This window comes from Poecilia reticulata, linkage group LG3, assembly GCF_000633615.1.
Source record: "Poecilia reticulata strain Guanapo linkage group LG3, Guppy_female_1.0+MT, whole genome shotgun sequence".
Taxonomy (NCBI): Eukaryota; Metazoa; Chordata; class Actinopteri; order Cyprinodontiformes; family Poeciliidae; genus Poecilia; species Poecilia reticulata.
This window is the reverse complement of record NC_024333.1, coordinates 9290248-9309415: the sequence shown is the minus strand read 5'-3', so window position 1 is coordinate 9309415 and position 19168 is coordinate 9290248. Positions and strand designations below refer to the sequence as shown.

Here is a 19168-nt window from a genome sequence, read left to right as displayed (position 1 = left end):
TCAGCTATGATCAAAACAAACGGCACTGAAGCAGATACAATGTAAATGTCCCTATGTTACGCATGACATGCTGTTTATTGAAGAATAGTTTTCATATTCTGAATTTCCCTTTAACCAATTAGGGGGAAAAATATTATGTTAATGTGGTTATTATCTACAGCACAAAGTAAACAAGATTTGCCCATGTTCAACAAGTAAAATGAAAAGATGTGCCTCAAAAAGCATTGATTTGTGAAATACTTTGTAAAAACATATCTAAATTTAGCTAATTTTAATATAGAGTATCCCTCTAAACTTGTAGATTTGGAAAATACAATCATTTACTTTTTGGAAGTAAATGCACTTCAAAAAATACATTTATGAACAATAAAATAGCAGCAATAAATAAAACAGTAACATATTGTCAAATATTTTTTTTTAGGAAAAAACAAAAAAAGGAAAAAAGATGCATCAGTTAAATGATGAGTTAAATGAATGGAGATAATGGGTAAGTTATAGCAATTTAGCTGAAACGTCATTTAGACCTTAAAAGGTGAATAACGATGTTGGAAATAACTGAGGGCACAATACATTAAAATACTTTATATATAATTTTGACAACAAATAAACTGTTGCAAGACATTTAAGTAACTGTATCATCTGCAGAGTAATCCAGAAAGTTCGTATCTTTTTGTATCAAGTTTTGACTGGTAAGTTGCCAGAGCTTTTTCTCCACCTAGTGGTCATTTTATAAAACTACACCCTGAGTATGTCAACCTCATGCTTAAACTGAGACTAAATTTCTGTTAAAACAGCGGTGAAAACAATTAAAAATATAAACCTTTTATGCAACACAGTCGATATTTTTTTCCAAGGAAGAATGAGTATATATATATATATATATCTGTTAATAAATGTGCAAATCTGGTGGATATGGTGATTACAGGAAGTGGCAGTATTACTTTTGGAAGGTATTGTATGCGTGCAAATCATTTGACTCGCAATTTTAACAAAAAATAAATTAAAATCTGAATTTTCAGTAAAAATTACACTTTAATCCCACCAGTCATCTTTGGAATCAGGTGAAGACGTCATGAGTCGAAACGCTGCAGAAAAACCTAACTAAAGCTCCAGAGTATTTGTGTTGAAGCTGCGGGCAAAAAAATGAGACATCAGTCCAAATAATTTACCTAAACAATATTTTAATGATGTTAATCATCAGTCCATATATGTTAAGAGTGTTAACATGATTATGAGAAACAGCCTCCAACAGTGTCACAAGTGAAGTACAGTCAGAGGGAGACGATTTTAAATATCCATAGAAAGACAACACACTCAAAATATAATTACTTCATTGAACCGTTTTTTTTTTTTTTTGCTTTTCTTTTTTCCTTCTGTTTTTGTCGTTTGTTCACATTAGTTACAAGACTTTAACCGGTACTGTATTTACATAGTGCAAAAGAAGAAAGAAAAACACACACACATTAGCTTTCAATTACCACATCAAAACACTTTGATGAAAGTCATTACACACACTCACATACACACACACACACACACACACACACACCCACACACCCTCAGCGTACCTTTAATTAAACCAGAAATACTTTCATTATTTCAAAGCATGAAGTATACATCCAACCCCCCGGCACACGGCCTCACATGTTGCATTTACATCCCTTAATAGTCCGATTATTGATCAAATACCATTATCAAATTGGATTCCGACTGTTCATATGCTCTAAGTATTAAATGGCTTTAAAAACAGAATGATTGCCTTTTTTTTTTTAAATCCAAATCTGAATTTTGGTTTTTCTTTTTATGCCTGTATTTACAGAAATAGGTCCATAAACTTATGTTAGACTGGAAACTTCTCATCTTTACCGGTGCTTGAAGTTTGGTGAATTAAAAACAAACAAATAAAATAAAACTGCTTATTAAATCTGGAAGAGCACCACTTTGATTCATTTCAGTGAAGCAGAAATGGATATCAGGGGAGCTATCAATGCGTTTCGGTTACCAGTAAACCGGTAAATTACCATATTTCCTAGACGGTAAAGTGGGCGTAAATCTCAAGTGTTTATAAGAGAAGAGTTGTGTGGACGACAACCTCTTTCCCGTTGAGGGAAAATAAACACTTAAGAAAACAAATAAGGATCACTTTTCTTTCTTTTTGTTTTCCTTTATGAAGCACAGGTCAGGGATTTTACATTTCCAATTCATTGGAAAACCTCTAACACTTTCACACAAGGCAAGATCAATATGACAAACCATTAAATGCTTTAGTAGAACCACCGAGACAAGGTTATATTCACAAATCCTATTTTGCTTCTTAGAAGTAAAGTTATTCAAATAATCTAGATACAGAATGAGACACTCGTTGTTTAGACGTTAAAAACACTGTGGAGACTGATGGATGGGAGGGAGGAGCCGTTTTGGTTCCAAAACAAAAGCCCCCCCCGACACTTTAGAAGTAGATGACAAAACCGACTAGGTAGTAAATGCAAATCTCTCTATCCCTTGGTAAGCAAAATGAACGGGAGAAAAAAAAGAAAGAAACAACGTATTTAATATACAGATAAAGCCAATGAAACAGCAAAGTGAGTCGAACGCATGAGTCTGTAAAGCGCACACACACGCAGACGAAATACACGTAGAGCTGTAAACCACTTCAGAGCTCTGGATGAAGAAATATTCCCCAAACTCTGCGTCGCTCTCAACACTTGCTCCCAGAAAAAGTCTCCATAAAGAGTTCAGCTTCAGAGATGAAGGGAAAAAAACAAAGATCAAGTTTCCCCCACCCTCTGGATTCAAGTGTTGCAGGTTCTGGGTTGAAGAAGGGAGGGCGTCCTTGCTGTAGTGTGAGGGGTGGTTTGGTCTGTGAGCTGGTCAGATCCTCTGCGACGTGTGTGAATGTTGGTCAACGGGTTGATTCCTGAGATAATGCCTGGTGTCAGGGGTCACACACGGAGGAGACGGAGGGATGGAGAGTGAGTGAGAGGACAGACGGGACGTGGAGAGGAAACACTGGAGTGGCTTCAGGCTGAGGCTTTCTTCGCTTCCACTTGTTCTTTTTCCTCCACCTTCGGCTCCGTGATGTCCGCTGAGTCCAGGTCATCCTCGTCGCCGCTCTGCCCCCTCTCCTCCTCGTCCTCGTCCTCCTCCTCGTCCTCTTCCTCCTCCGTACTTTCCTGGCTTTTCCCAAGGTGCAGGTTTTCCAGGGTCTTTGACACCCAGGAATCGATGCGACTGCTCAGGGTGGGCACTTCAACAGAAATAGGCTCCGGAGTGTAGTCTTCCTCGTCCTCTTCCTCCTCTTCTGCCTCCTCCAACATCCCAGGGACCAGGGTGGAAGTGGTGGAGGTGATCGAGGAGGTTAGCGGCCCCCTGCAGCTCCCGTCCAACGATCCCGTCTCCGTGCTCTGAGAGGCCAGCTCCAGCCGGTCGTCGGCCCGGACCTCGTCTCTCTCGGCAGGACCCTGCATTGGGGGGCCCGTCCTGGGCTGGGGGGCGGCGGAGCCTGGAGGGACGCTGCTGCTGCTGCTGCTGCTGGTGGTGGTGGTGGTGGTGTTGGTGGTGCTGGTGGCTGCCGACGTCTCACTGTTGTTACTCTGGGGGGCTGCGGAAGCCGCGGGGCGACACGACTCCGTCTCTACAGGCTCCAGCGCATCTGACGATTCCATCATGCTCCTCCAGTTTGTCTCTGAAGGAAAAAAAGAATAATTTGTCATTAAATTTTTTTTATTATTCATTTAGTTTTAAACAGGAAAATTTAAAAAGAAAAATCGGGCTTGTAATCGGTTTTACAGCCAGTTCCTGTTCTCCTGCTCTCCAGATACCCAACATCACATTAGTATACACTACACACACACGATAGGTAGATAAAAGAAAAGCAGCATTTACGCTATGAGCACCTAACAGTGATTACAAAAGAAGGTGTGTAGATGGACTTTATACGTTGTGGAATGTCATTCCATGCTTCAGTATAAACATAGAAAAATTGTTTATGGCTGTCACAAAATATTTTGAATCAGACATTAAACCCCACAAATCTATTAGAAAAACTGCAAATGTGCCAAACGTCAATGTAACACTCATGTTTTTAGGATATTTCCTCATTTCTGGAATGAGAAGAGATGGGACTCCAATTATAAACGCTGCAGTACCCTTACTGCATCAGCAGGTGGCAATAGCGTTGAAAAGCACACCAACCAATTCAAACCAAAGATGATTGTGAATGTGTTCTGCATTTTTGTGTACTCTGTCCTGACCAAAAAGAAATATATTCTTCCTGTCACCTTGTGTAGGAACACACTTTTTTTCCTCTATTGGATTAGTTCTGTCTCTTCTGTGGGGATTTGGAAATTCAGGAGAGTCCTCATCATTTCAGCATATTACCCTGTTTCAGCACCCTGTTTCAGGGTGCTGAAACAGGGCGCTCGCCTGTTTCAGAAAGTTACATTTAAATCCTGTTAAAGATTTTTTAAGACTTCTAGGAATGAAATGTAAGACTAACATGACACATTACCAGATCCATATGAAAATTTGAATTAAAAAAAAACATTTTATTGTTATCGATTCTTCACGGGAATCACCGAAAATAAAACTTGACTAAATTAAATTTGAGACCTCGAACAAAAATCTAGTTGTTTTTAAGACCTTTTAAGTTCTTAAATTCAGATTTTTCTAATTTTGACCCTTTTTTTAAAGACCTTTTAAGACCCCATGACAAACCTTGCTCTGACCGAGACTCAGATTTCCTGCAAAACTCTAAATTGTGAACATATATTTAGCTAAAGAGAAGTCCACTATCATTCTTTTCTCTCTAGACAAGAGAAAAAGTTAGCATAAAATTTAAACATAACCCAAAAAGCTATGGGCCAGACATGAAACATGAGCTCACCATACTCCTTTTCATTGACCTCCGAGATGGGCTCAGAGAAAATGGAGCAGAAAGAGATGGCGGAGGCAGCTGAATGGTTGCGTGAGTGGCCCATGTGATGTGGGACCTTCTTGTCATTTTTCAAAGCCTCCTCGGCCTGCTCCTGCTCCAGGGCAGACACCATGTCCTTGTAGGCCTTCCTCGCCTCTTCTGTCAGTGACACCAGACGATTGAAGAGACCCTGGGAGAAAGAAAAACAAAAGTACGACAAATAATTTAAAAAAAATCATCACAAATAATTGTGATGATTCAGACTCTCAAGACTCTCAACAGAATCTTGAGAGTCTGTTACCAGACTCTCAAGATTTTAATTTATTTTTTTAGTCCAGAATAACATTGCAAGAGAAACGCAGAGAAATTAAGGATTTTAGAGCGATAGCGATGGCCTACCTCGGCCCCAGAGAAGTTAAAAATTCCCACAACGCTAACAGGCACCAGCTTGTTGACGCAGCGTCCAAGAGCTTTCCTGCCCAAGGCAAACACAAACGGGATCTCTTGCTCTCTTGCCATGGCAATCACATTATACAACGCTTCATCCAAACCACCTGCAACACATAAAACAGTTGGAACCTCAAATCGCCTCAACAACAGGGTGCAACAACACAGTAATTTGGCTCAGGAGCATTCAGTACCTATTATACTGCTGGGTTTGGAATCCCTTTGCATGCGACCAATTATTCACACATCTGGTATTAAAATTATTTCATGACTTTTCTAGTCATGATTTTTGGACTGAGAGGGAATTTCTCTCTACAAACATCCACACTATGGCAGCTTAGCTAGCATGCAGTCACATTAAAAGGATTTTCTTCTGTTAACGGAAGAAAACGACCCTCAAATTATTGACTGAATTTATCCCTTTTGCTTGAGCGACCTACGCGTCCCGACTGTCACCTTTTGCTTGGATCTTCTCGCAGTTGGGAGAAATGATGACACACTTGATCTTGTGCAGCTTCATGTGCTTGGTGACCTCTCTGAGGCCCATGACCAGCCGACGTTTAGATTTGGCTTTGGTGGGGTCTTTCTGGTAGACCCGCTCCTGGAAGCGAACCAGCTCCTGCAGCAGCAGAGTCACGCTCTCATCGATCTCCTTACTCAGGACTTGGTTACAGTACCTACAATGAGGCAGGGAGGGGGGAGGTTATAGGTCATTGTTATGTTAGTGGTAAAGCCTCAAATAGTCACCATAAAGGATGAAGCTGCCTAAGATAATCTCAGTATTTAAGGAAAACATATAAATCAAGAGTTGATCTTTGAACTTTTTAACAAAAAAAATGTTTTCCTCAAAACTGCTGCCTGGCTGCAGACTCCAGTGGTGCATGAGATCACATTGCATAAGTCAGCCAAGTTTAGCGCCATCTGATCAAGTGTCGAATCCAATGTGGCGGATAAAAGCTCCTGCGTCAAATGAGCAGAGTTATAAAAGGTTTCACTCTAAAGTTAGACAAATTTTCTGTCTGGTTTCCTTTTCAATGAAGATCTGTTTATGGAAACATTTTGTGGCATGCCAGTCCAACTCTGCACCTGCGTGTGCTAACGAGCCGACTCGGCCAACCAAGTCCACTTCACTTCATGCTGCTTCAATCACATTTTATTGTGACAATAATGTCGATATCTAAATGAATGCATTATAAATGAGACGCACTCATAAATAGGAGTTTCTAAACACAAGTCAATCTGGGAGTCGCATGGAAACGTTAGTTTCCACTATGACATTTTAAACAAAAGGGTGTAACAGAGTTTTTATTTGGAGACGCAATAATGACCGAAAAGATGTTTAATGCCATTTTTGTCAATATTCTGAAAACCTATGAATTTAAATAGATATAGCACGTATTTTTGTTTTGCTACACACTTTAAATGGCTAATATATACTAACATTTCATGTTGATTTAACATTAACTTTTGTTCATATTTTTCCACAATTAACAAAAGTTAATTTTGTTAAACTTTTGTTAATTACCAAGAGTTTCATTTTTGTTTTGTTTTTTACAATTAACAGAAGTTATTTGTGAAAAAAGTAGCCGTCATAGTGACTCTAATAAAGTGCAAACAGAAACAATAGTTTTAGATGTATGCAAATTAGCTGCTATAATATCTTAAGAACCATCCTCGTGCTTTTACGTCAGGTTTTCAAGCCAAACTGTGGTCGTTGTTTTGAAGCTGGTAAAGAAAGCTCACACAGCTGCTCAAAACAAAAAACACAGCTAACTGCGTATGTTTGCTGCAATTCATTTCAGAATGAACTGCCATTTTCAGAAAGAGGAAATGCCTTCAACCTGATGGTAAAGCACAACAGATAAAAAAATATATCTGAAATATTCATCAAAAAGATCAACATGGTGCGATGTGAGGATTCAGTGTCGTGGCAGCTGAATCTCAGAGGAGGAGCTTTGGCCACAGAGGCCTTTTGGAGACTTTAAAGAAAAAGAAAAAGAGCTAGAAAGCGGTGGGTTGGGACAAAGGGCCTTCAAGTGAAAGCATGGAGGAACAAAGCTGTGTTTGAGACGTCAGGCATCCAGTTTTGCTAAGCGCTAGACGTTTGTGCCACTCTACAATTCTTTATTGTCCTTTCCCACCCATTAAAACCACCCCACTGCTTCTCACAGCCAAGGTGTTTTTGGAGTGGGACAAGGATTTTGCTGCACCAACAAATTCTGCCCGCCGCATAGTGAATATTTCCAGACATCCAAATACCAAAGGTTGCTAATAACATTTCCACGTGGGGTCGGAGCAGGGCACTCACTCTCTGAAACGCCGGCTGTGGATCTTGGTGATGGCGTTCGAAGCCATCGGGCTGCCGATCCCGGAGCTGGCAGGAGAACCCTGTGACACCGGGGTGATGCTGTACGGGGAGTTCTGGCTGGCCGGGGACAGGGAGCCGTCGCTGGGGACGCTCAAGCCGTTTTCTGTCACACAAACCACCAGCAGAAACGTTTCATTAAAAATATTTCGTCCTAAAAAATCTTTAAAAAATGAAACATTACTGAAACCTCTGTCAAACTTTCAAACCAATATTAAGATGAGTTTGTGGCAATAGCTGCATGTAGTTCTATAATTACTTAAAATGTGTAACATGCAAGATGTTTTAAAGAACCACTTGCAAATAATGATTATTTTAGTAATCAATTAAACTATCAATTATTCTGATGATTCATCAGATTTAAAGAAAGGCACATTCGAGAATTTTTTTTTTATCTAACCACTTGAGCCTTTTTTAGACAATCTTAGAAATACATTAAAATATGCAAATGAAGTAAATTTTTCTTAAATAAGAAAAAATACTTTATAACACATCATTCCTTTAGTAAATTAAAACCTATTTACAAAGTTGTTTTTTTTTATCTTCAATGCAAAATTATATACTTTTTTCTTAGCTTAATTGCTACTCTGACTATGTTGTTTTTTTCCAGTCTGTATCCTCTAATCATTAATCGACTACTAAATTAGTTGACATTTCAATAATTGAATATGATTAATCTTTGCAGCCCTAATTCACAATATATTAACCACATTTTTTGGATTTCTCCAAATTATTCCTTTCTATGATCCAGTATCAACGCAGTAAAGTCTGCAGCATTTAGTCGAAGAGCAAGTTCCCACAGAAAGAGAATGATCCGCCTACTGATAACTCACCTTCCTGGGACACCGGCTCACGCGACAAATCATCGGTAAACTGGAGGCACTCGTCTCCGTGCTCGTCAGGACCTGCAGAGTCTTGCTCTGCACATGACTTTCCTTTCTTCCCCTCACGCTCCTTTAAGATAATCTAGAAAACGCAAAGGAGGGAAAGAAGATTAATCGACGTATAATTCCGCAAGAAACAAAAACAAAGAAAAACAAGTTTTTATTTCTTTCAGCAGCTGCAGGTTATTAAGTTTAATTTGCTAACTTTTTTAAGGGCAGTAGGACGTTTCACTTTGGGAATTTCTCTCTCCTTCCCCCTCTTTACTCGCGGTGCGGTGGAATCCAGAGCGTTGTGTGGGGCCGAGAGGGCTTGCTGGTGACCCCTCAACATGGACGGCACGCTGGTGGAGCCTGAGCTGTGGAATGGAGTGGTCGTTCCAACTGGGCAGAGGAAAAGAGAGAAGAAAAAAAACTCCACAAGTTACTCAAAAATAAAGGACATCATGTGGAAAACTCCAGGATTAAGCTGTTGACTTTCTGTGATGTTTTTATTGATGCATTTCATCTGCAAATACAACAAATACCTGTAAAAGACAGTGGCTTCGTATTTGTGAGTTGTCTGGCCTTCATGGCCTGCTGTTGTTTTTCCAAAGCAGCCAACATGTCTCCCAAGTCGAGCTCAACCGAGGTTTTACTCTTCTTCCCCGCTGCTTTGGTGAACGCTTCCTGCAAGAGCACATGCTAAACCAATTAGAGGCCACAGAAGAGGAAAAAAATATTATTGCAAGTGCGGCACTGTGGATCAGAATGTTTCGTCCATACCTGCAATTTCTTCTGCTCCATGCTGATTTCAGAATACTCCTGGGCGGTGGCCAGGGCAGCTGCCAGAGCCTTTTTCCTCTGACTCTTCGCCCTCTTGGGAACGGAGGTAGTGATGGGAATGGGTGTCTGCACAATGTTGATTGGAGAGTTTTCTGGTAGGTCATCCAGCTGCAAAGCGTAACCATGATGATCTTAGTCAGAAACACTTTTTTTTTCTTTGTTACCGAGCAGAGAGTCCACCAGAGCTCTAACTTCGAAGATGACTCAAAAGCAGAAGGCTTTCTCCAACACGATAAAAAAGACTCATCAGAGGCGGTTTTGGTTGATGAGATATTTGACTGTAAACCTACAGAGATGTAGAAAGAGATTTCTCTCACCAGATTTTTAGGCAGTTTAGGTTGTGTGTGCGTCTGCGCCGGTGCAGGCTCAGGTTTGGTGCTGCGTTGGACAGATCCTCCAGCTGCAAGATCCGGAAACTTATCCTCATCCTAGAAAACGCGCGGAGGTCATATTAGTTTAGTTATTTTTGAAACATGGAGGCTGAAATGCCTTTGTCTTGCTAAAATTCACAAGGAAACAGACCGATGCTTCATCTAACCTCAAAGTAAAGCGGCTCTGGAGTGAGATCCCCACCAGTGACCACTGCTGGCTGGACTATTTGCTCCGACTGGTTGGATGTTAAACGTCCCAAGTAAACATTATGGAAATCCTGGTGGGAAAACAGTAATTCTAGTAAATAAAAGGGTTTACCCATCACGACTTGTGGATCTACCCTGGTAAGGAGGGCATGATAGGAAAGGAAGTTAAGCAGACATAAAACTTCAGTCATAACCTTCGTCGTTTAGTTTAGATGCCGTGTAAAAACTTTACCTGTGGCAAGTTTCTCTGTTCAGGAATCTTCCTCTGATCGGCTCGGTGGAACTGGCCATTTCGGTCCCTCCAGTACTTCGGAGTGACCTGAGATGCTACATTTACCCAGGTACCTGCTGGCAAATAAAAGAAAATGTTAAAGTATAAGAAAAATTACCATTTAGCAGTAAGGTATTATTCCTACATTATTAAAAAAAAAATTAAAATCAGAGGGATTAAACTTACCTGTCACCACACCAGTTTCCACTCCCTAGGAAAACAGAGATGCAAAATAATTTACATCTGCAGATATATGGAAAATACACAGACAGCGTGAATGTAATTATGCAAGAGTTCATTTCCTGCAGGGCTGACAGAAGTATGAATCTGATATGTTGAGCATTTAAAAAGTTAAAATAATTTCAGGTATAATTAAAAAAAAATTTATAAGATCTATAGGGAAAAAAATATTAAGCCACCTGATCTCATGGTTATCAATAGCTATTTTCTATAATGTTTTGTTAAACATCCTTCATTTTTAAAGCAAATTTTATCTGCCAATGCAGATGTTTGTGTTGTCTTCCTTTGGAAGCGAGATGACGATGCAACGCGTCATAATCACACACACTCACCTAAAACTACCTCTCTTATTTACTTAATTTAATATTTCAATAATCCAGGAGAGTTGCAGATGTTTTCACATGTGTGCCTCAGAAGATAAACAGTTTGAAGATTTTAATATTTTGAATAATTTACTCCCTCCTTACCACAGGACGCTTTAAGCACACCGTGTTAAACTTTATTAATGTTAAAGCTAATAGACAATTTGAGTTATAGGTAAATTTAAACTGAACGCAGTCACAAAAAACACAGCAACACACCTGGATGCACTGATCCGGCAAATAAAAAATAAAAAAGATAAAAAAATCTAATCAGTATAAATGTCTAGTTTTTGTTTTTTTGATCTTCGGCCAAGCACAGAAAACTCAACATACCATCGGTGTGGCGGTGTTCTCTGGAGTTCGCTGTGCCGCTCCAGTGGCCTGGTTGTGTTTGGGACTACAGTAGCCGCTGTCGCTGTCGATATCTGCCTCACTGGCGCCCTGCTCGTTGTAGCCTTCAGCCGGGTGAGAAGCCCGTCTCCTCTTTGTTCGGTTTTTCCACATCTGTGGACTGACCTGCTCAGAGGCACAACGCCCCGTCGCTTCACCTGGGAAGTCTGAGGGGGGCGAAAAAGTATTTTTCATTAAGAGACACAGACCCTGAAGACCTGAAGTCCAACTAAACAAACACTAAGAATGATTAACATTAATGGGGTTTGTGCACTTTTTCCCCCAGAGTAAAATTCAAGCATTTTCAAGGTAGCTTTCAAACTTTTACACCACAACAGACAGGTTCAATTCACTGATATAGTATATAATTTATTACTTTTATGAATAAAATCTTGTGATACTATTCTATAATGTATGTGCATAGTAAGCAAAAGTCTCTCACACACCCTATACGCTTGACTGGTCCAAGAACAAAACACAAATTAAGCAAAAAATAAAAAAATGAATAATATTACTTAATTTAATGTAATATAAGCCAAACTTCATTTCAATTACACAGATCAATAAGTCATTGAGCTTGTAGGAATAATAAATACTTATTACACTGAAATAATTATAACAAATCGTGTCAAAATGTAACCTTCCTGTTAAAATTAAATGCTAAGAAAGAAGTAACAAAAAGATATCTGAAAATATTTCTGGTATTTAGCAGATAGGAATAATTTTTGGTAATTCTTTAAACAAGAGAGAAAAAAAATGGCTGTGTCCTTTCATTGGGTGTATGGACATTTCCACTGTAAATAAAGTTTTCTAAATTTAGGCTTTTAATTAAATGTTAGATTGCACTTCTCAAGCCCTTTCAAGGACTTTACGCAGAAATCAAGCACTTTCCAAACCTTGAAAACACCCAATTGAATTCTAAGTGTTTTCAACGATTTCTGGCTCCCGTACAAACTCTGCATTCAGAAAACCCCAGCTAAGATAAGCTATTCACATAAAGTCACTCTCCCAGCCGAGACTCGATTGGTGACGTCATGTTCCCATCTCACACTGGAATCTCAGCATTCCAGTTCTGCTAAAGGTTAAGCCGAAACATCGTCAACATCAACAATAACAGTAAGAGCGGTGCCAGACACCGCTCTTACTGTTATTGTGTCCTTAGCAGACGACAGGAAAAACGCTTTGTCATGACGTAAAAAGCAGAAATCTTTTAATAACCCCGGAATGTGGTCATCGCACGCGTCAGTCAGCAAGAGGACTGAAGACTAATCCTGGGCTCACATGAGATTCTCATAAACAGCATTGTAACCGTCAAGAAAAATACAACACAGGTAAATCAAGCCTTTATAAGCTGGTTATAAAGTCTGGTTATCTGCTCGTGTAGCCAGCTTAAAGTTAGCTGCTTAACAAATAAGTCACGTGAACTTTAGCTTTACATAAACTTTAATCAACAGTTATGGGCAGTGCTCCTTTAATTACCACCCAGTGACTGCCTGTGTTTCCAAACAGCTGAATTTGTCATTTTTCCTCACCAAGTGAAATGTGTAATCCCTCCTTCGCCCAGCTGACAGGTAGTGCACAGCAACTGTCTGCATTCTGGACTGAAATGGACTTTGAGTGTACTGGATAACATAATTTGGGGCAGGATTTAATAACCATTTGCTTCTCCCTACTCCCTTTTGAATCAGATTTGATTATTTTGTACGTTTGAATATTTGTGTTTTCTTCTCATTTTATTTCTCTGATATTTTACGTTTAAAATAAATAAAGGGAGGGAGTGGAGTGACATCACGGCGCTGGACGTGGTGTGTCCAACCAACGTCTCTGCTGTATTTGCGATATTCAAACCAACTTTTACAGCAAAGCCTCCAAAACATAAAAGCAGTTGTATTCTAAAATAAGTGTAATAATTGTAGTATTGTTCTTACCGGTCTGTTGAGCTGCGTCCACCAACATAACAGTCTTGGTCCGACCGTCAGGCGTAAATGTGCACACCTCCTTTTGCACAGCAACGTTTCTAGTCGGGGGCCGACGACCTCTCGGAGGCTGGCAAACACCTAAATGCGGCTGCTGGAGGAAGTGGAAAAACAGATGATAACCGTCCGTTAAAGCTACAACGAAACGGCCTCGATGCAGCAGCAGAGTGAGTGGAAAAACCTTGTTGAAGCTCCGCACCTTAGTAAGAACATTCGATCGGGGAATGCCTCTCCCTCTCTGGCCGGCCATCCCATACGTAGGCCCCAGCGGCAGAGGTCTTTCACCGACATCCGCTGACACGGGACTGACCACCCCGGCTTGCACTGGACCGGCGTACGTCCCAGGGAAGGGCTGGTAGAAGCCCATCACAGGAGGGCACGGCGCAGGCATGATCTGGTAGTAAGCGTAGTCGTTGGAGACGGGAGGCTGTGGGGAAGACAAGATGGGGTAGGCCAGGTATGGACCTCCAGGGCTGGGGTTAGGCTGCGGCCAGCGCAGCTCCCCTCCATTGTACATAGGATGCTGCCTGTAAAGAAGCAGACAGTGAATGTCCTGGTTGGTGATTTCACTAAAGACACAAAACTGAATTAACTCAAGTCCGGGCTGGACAAGGCCCAGATTCCTTTAGCCAGAGCGGTTTAACATGCATGATGTTTTTATGTTTGGTTTGCTCCAAGCATGCAACCCAGTAAAGGCAAACGCTGATAAAGATCAACGTGACATTTCCACAGCCTCCGTCTACTATAGTGGGCATTTCCTTGCATTCAAATAGTGGGAAAGGAAACAAAGAAACGGATGCGTGCAGGATACAGACGATCACTGCGGACAAAGGAAGAGTCGGTGGAAACATTACAGTTTACTTTGGCTCAAAATAAACACCAAAACTGGTGAGGCGTCCAGTTCTAATTGAGGCATTTTGGAGAACAAAGGAATCTGGTGGTTCTGACAAAGTATGATGTCGAAAGAAATATGATAATAATTCAGTTGTGAAACATAACCTGGGGGACACAATGTTCTGCTTTTATAGCAGCAAACCACATTGTGAGAAAACATGAAATCCAATCGTCTTAGGTCAGCCATTTAAGGGCTTATAGAGTTTGGACATTAAATGATAAAAATGAAATATATGTTCTTCACCCCCCACAGTGAAAGCAGCGCGGTACCTGTTGGGTTGGTTTTCCTGGACGAAAGGGTAGCAGGTGATGAGGTAGCTGGGTATGGGTGCGGCCTCCACCCCTCCGCTGCCTCCTCCTATACCAACGCCTCCTCCTCCTCCGCCGCCGCCGCCGCCTGCCTCGCCGGAAAGACTCATGCTGACCAGTGGTCCTTCAAAACCTTTCCTCTGTGGGATAAATGGTTCCACTTCAGGTGAAAGCTTCACATCCTGCACAGACGCAAACGAGCAATCGTTACTGCCGCACGGCGAGCGAAGTCGAGCAATCGCCGGCTGCCAAGATGCATCTTGAGAAACAAACAGCTGTAAACGGCAGAGATCCGCTTGTCAAACTGCTGCCGGGATATCGGCGAACGGCTTGAAGAGGACGGATCTTTTTCGTGGCAGCACCCGACTCCAGAGAAGTTATGGCCTCCCGTCACATTTGCCTGTCATGGGCTAAAGTAATAAACCTCGACAACAAAAAAGTGAACAGCTAATTTACAGTGCTGGGCAAAAGTCTGAAGGCAGCCCTAAAATATTTACACTTGGACTCATTTAGGAGTAATTATTTCAAAACTAGGTCGAGCATTAGATTCCCAAACTTTCTGGCAGAATTTCAAAGTTCTCAGTCCTTGATTTTTTTTTTTTTTTCCGTCATTATAGTTTTGTAAAATACATGTTTTGTATTTTTTTATAAATATATAAATAATCATTACGTTTGCCAGTCAGTTTAAACTAAAAGACCATCAATCCAGATATTACTAACCTTGGTGGCAAAATAAATAAAATGTGTTAAAAATTATTTGATCTTATTTGATAGTGGATCAAATTATTATTATATTAACTTATTATTTTATATCTATCAAAACGGATCAGTTGTGAGGAAATTCAGTTTAAAAAAAAACTTAAAATATTACGAACAAAAGTAGCTAAAGAAATGTTTTAAAACCCCACGAAAAAATTTGAAGGACCCTACAGAACTAGACTCCTTAAACATTTGAATTAAATAAAACTAAGAAATACAAATGTTGCTCTGTAATTAATATGTGCTTGCAGTCTGTTGTTAAAATTTTTTTTAGAGATAAGAAAGTTGTTTTTCCAAAGTCAGATAACATGATAACACTGCACCTCAGAGACAATCAGTCCCCGCACCTTTAGGTTTATAACTTTAGTGTCGAGCTGATCACAGCTGGAAGTATATTTACTCTTAGCGATGCCGTCACTTTACAACCCTGCTTGTCATTAACCATAAAAAAGTCACATGATACAAGGGTCATAATTTATTTTCTCCATTATGACACTTGTTTTTTTTTCTTTTTTCCATGACGCATCACTGACAAAAGTTCAAACCAAAACTAAAAACAATGCCTAGAAACAGCTGACAGGGGGAAATTCTGGCTTTAATCAGAGCAAAATATTCTAAGAAAACTCTTAGCCAACCTACATTAGTCACATGTACTTTTTTCCCCCCACAGAAAAAGTAGATTATCATTTTATTAGAAGTGAATGAAATACTATCTAATCTCTAAAATACAACACCGAGGCAGTGATAAATGCCAACTCTGTAATCATTTTCTTTCTCCTCAGAATTGTAAGACCCTGTTTTAGACTGATGTGCTAACTCTGACATGACGTCGCCTTTACTGTAAAAAGTTAATGACCGCTCACAGCAAGAAAAAAAAAAAGATGAATACTTTGAATGCTCTTCTTAATTATAGCTGTTACTTAGAAAACGGAATCAGCCAACGACAACATTGGCAAGTCGAAGCTTTATAATAACTACAAACGCTGGGAAAATGGGCCACACATTTCTGATTGATGCATTGCTACATTATAACTAAGGGTCCTAAAACCGAATTACCTCGTTAAGAGAAGTTGGTTTGCTTTATTTCTGTAATTATTTTTAAACTCGCAAAATAAAGCAAAGAACAAGAAAAAAAAAAACATCTAATTACATCAACTAATCATTACCTTCGCCAGCGAGGCGAAAAGACCATCAATCCAGATTTTGGTAACCTTAGTAGGAAAATTAGCAGATTTTTTTTTTCCTTTCATCTTTTTAATTAATTTTTATTATTTTTTCCTTTTATCCTTGGAATGTTTTCTCTCTGAGCACTCCAGTTAATGACAAGCCTTTAATTAAACAGACGTTACAAAGTATTCACTTGATCCGAAAATCAACCAAAGCAACGGTTTTGACATCTGGAGGCATCGTTTATCTCCCAACACCCTTTGCTCTACAAAGGGTGGTGGCACTTGTTGTCAAACTGTAATTTGCCATTTTGCAAAGAAAGAAGAGGTGACAGGGTTCAGCGTACAAAGATGTCCCCTCTCTCTGAAACCGTGGTTGTGGTGGATGAATGGAGTTTCAGTGCAGCCACTGGATGTTGCACAGACAACTATTGTCTCCCACTGTTGGTGTCTGTGGGTGGTTTCTTCACTTTCCCCTTAGGTGACTCTGAGACCTCAACCCATCCAGCGAAGATAGAAGTCTACCAGATCACACAAGAGGCCCAAATTATGTTTAAAAACTGAGATTTCTTTTTTTTTTAAGCTTCTCAAACCCAACACAGCGGTAATAGTCTTCAAATCCAAAGTATTTAGCAGTGCAGTAGCTCTGGACTTGTGCAATCTTACACTGTTGCTGATAGTGTGCCGTTATAGGATTAAGTGTGAGAGGATAAGGCAGGCACTGCATCACAGGATTAGCTAATTATCCAAAAGGACGCAACATGGACTTCTCATTTTAATTCTGAAAAAAAACAACAAAAAAAAACACAAAACAAAACGAACAAAAAAAAAAAAACACACAACACGGGGCATACATAGACAAGCATGACCATAGACAGATATGTGGAGGAAAAACCAGAGGATTAATCTTTCCGTGGATCAGTGCGTATGTGTTAGATAGAGGGAGGGTCGCTGAGAAAAGCTGCAATTGTTAAAAAGGGCAATGAGGTCAGACCCAGATGTGCATCCGTTTGGGATGACAGAACCAAGCTAAAACGACCGGGTGTCTCTGATCTCACCAGCTTCTGTTTGTCCATGCATTCATCCTGAAACCATGGGAGAGTCTGATTCTACACTGAAATTGAGCTATGTGTGCGTACTACAGCTATGTAGACAGTGTTTTTGTGTGTTTTTTTTACAAAAAGAGCTGACACCTACCATGGCATTGTTACAGCAGTTAGGTTTTTAGGGCAGGATTAAATATAAAATAAAGTAGATTACTTCCTTAAGTGCTTAAATCGCCTAGTGCCACAGTATCTATGAGTCCTGTTTGCTTCTTGTAATCCAGGCTGCTTTCTGAGATCAATGTGCCACAGGTTATTAGGGTTTGGAGATTAAAACTCTACATGTCATTACTGTTATTGGTGTTGTTTTAACAAATCTAAGAATCCTTAATCCTAATGTCTGCAGACAACGTCAGAGGTACTAATGAGTTTACTGCTTAATTCACTCAAGTCAGCCATTTATACAAGACGTGAAAGTTCATTTAGCACGACTCGTTTGACCAACTGTGAGTCATGCAACACTGCTATGTAATGCTTTTAGTGGCAGGTTAAATTGAAGCTTTGGCTTTTAAACAGGGAGGAAAAATCCGATCGCAACCAAAGTGAACTTTCTGCATAGCTGAGAACTGCAAAGGAATGACAGACATGCAGAAGAACCAGACATTCCTCTCCTGACGGTCCACGCACTGAAACGTCTCCGCCTCTCTTGACAACACTCATGCATACACTCCTTTCTGACTGAAACCTTCCAGATCTGACCTGTCAACATCCAAAAACTGATACAAAAGTGAAGCAAAAAAAACAAAAAAATTATATATAACGAGGTTACACCAAGAGGCAGCCGCGTCTTATGACAGCTGAGAGTTAGCTTCTGCTAGCCAACAACGCTAACCAGAAACCACGGCGGAACAAAACGCAAAGGAATGCGGTTATAATTATTTCTAGTAGTTTGGTGACATAAACCAAGCACAGTCACAGTGGTTAAATAATAATACGGCGTTGCGGGTTCGTAAGATACCATTAATGCTGTTTTTAGGTTAGCTTATTTAGCTGTCGTCTGTCTCGGAAAACACCAAAGCCTATCTCTAGGCTAGTATCGAATAAGATTCAAGAGGGCATTTGAACGCAACTAAAAGTGACGACGCAGTTGTTGTTATTAACAACAGTGGTTGTTTTTTGGACAACTGCAAAAAAGTCAACATTTCGGCCTCGACAACCCAAACTAACGTTGCCACAGGCTAAAGCGTTAGCTGAACCTATCAAAAACAGAGCAAAAATAAACCGTACCTTAATGTCACCAGCGTCCATGTCAGTCACCGACTCCGCCACAGATCGTCATTGATCACTATGTGGACACTGTCAGGACGGAGCCCATTTTAGTTTCTTCATTGTAAATAATATCAACCACTAAAGCCTAAGAGCGACTCGCTGTTCACACCAGCTCCACCGTTAACTGTTGCTGCTGCGTCAGCTGGAGCGTGAAGCGCTGTCTGGCTACAAAGGGAAAACTGCTGTCGATGAGGAAATGGGAGGGGCTCGGCATCATTTACCAGCCGGCGAGTCAAACAGAGAGCCGGCTAGGAGGAGTTTGCGCTTCAATTGAAGCTGTACTTGACATGCAGGATATTAACCTACTAATGCACATTGCAACCCGCTTACATTCAACAACATTCACACTTTAAGGCAGATATAAACATAACACGGTTGTTTGGATGCCGTGATCTATAACATTTTTCAAACTTAATAA

General features: G+C 40.3%; 1 protein-coding gene across 4 annotated transcripts; it reads right to left on the bottom strand.

The window, feature by feature from the left end:
* Positions 1-1161: 1161 nt before the first annotated feature.
* secisbp2l (SECIS binding protein 2-like) lies at positions 1162-18938 on the bottom strand. Of its 4 annotated transcripts, none has more exons than XM_008404599.2 (18): positions 18709-18938; positions 14415-14635; positions 13450-13777; positions 13203-13344; positions 11218-11441; positions 10469-10493; positions 10244-10359; positions 9972-10082; positions 9751-9861; positions 9374-9541; positions 9136-9277; positions 8817-8992; positions 8561-8693; positions 7671-7833; positions 5819-6039; positions 5315-5469; positions 4886-5105; positions 1162-3685 (listed from the first exon to the last, which is right to left on the bottom strand). In XM_008404599.2, exons 1-18 carry the CDS (start codon positions 18727-18729, stop codon positions 3021-3023), a joined length of 3342 nt encoding a protein of 1113 aa, XP_008402821.1. In that variant the 5' UTR covers positions 18730-18938; the 3' UTR covers positions 1162-3020. The 4 variants fall into 4 exon arrangements, with proteins under 4 accessions (XP_008402821.1, XP_017159615.1, XP_008402823.1 ...); XM_017304126.1 differs by having other exon boundaries at positions 10244-10356; XM_008404601.2 differs by having other exon boundaries at positions 13203-13341.
* Positions 18939-19168: the final 230 nt, after the last annotated feature.

Bases quoted from the DNA above. Each gene is read 5' to 3' on its own strand.
- secisbp2l (XM_008404599.2), bottom strand. From the start codon at position 18,729: ATGGACGCTGGTGACATTAAG. The intron at 10,360-10,468 runs GTAAGTTTAATC...TTTATTTGCCAG, and splicing joins GGAAACTGGTGTGGTGACAG to CAGGTACCTGGGTAAATGTA. The intron at 8,694-8,816 runs GTTAGCAAATTA...TGCGTTTTCTAG, and splicing joins GTCCTACTGCCCTTAAAAAA to ATTATCTTAAAGGAGCGTGA.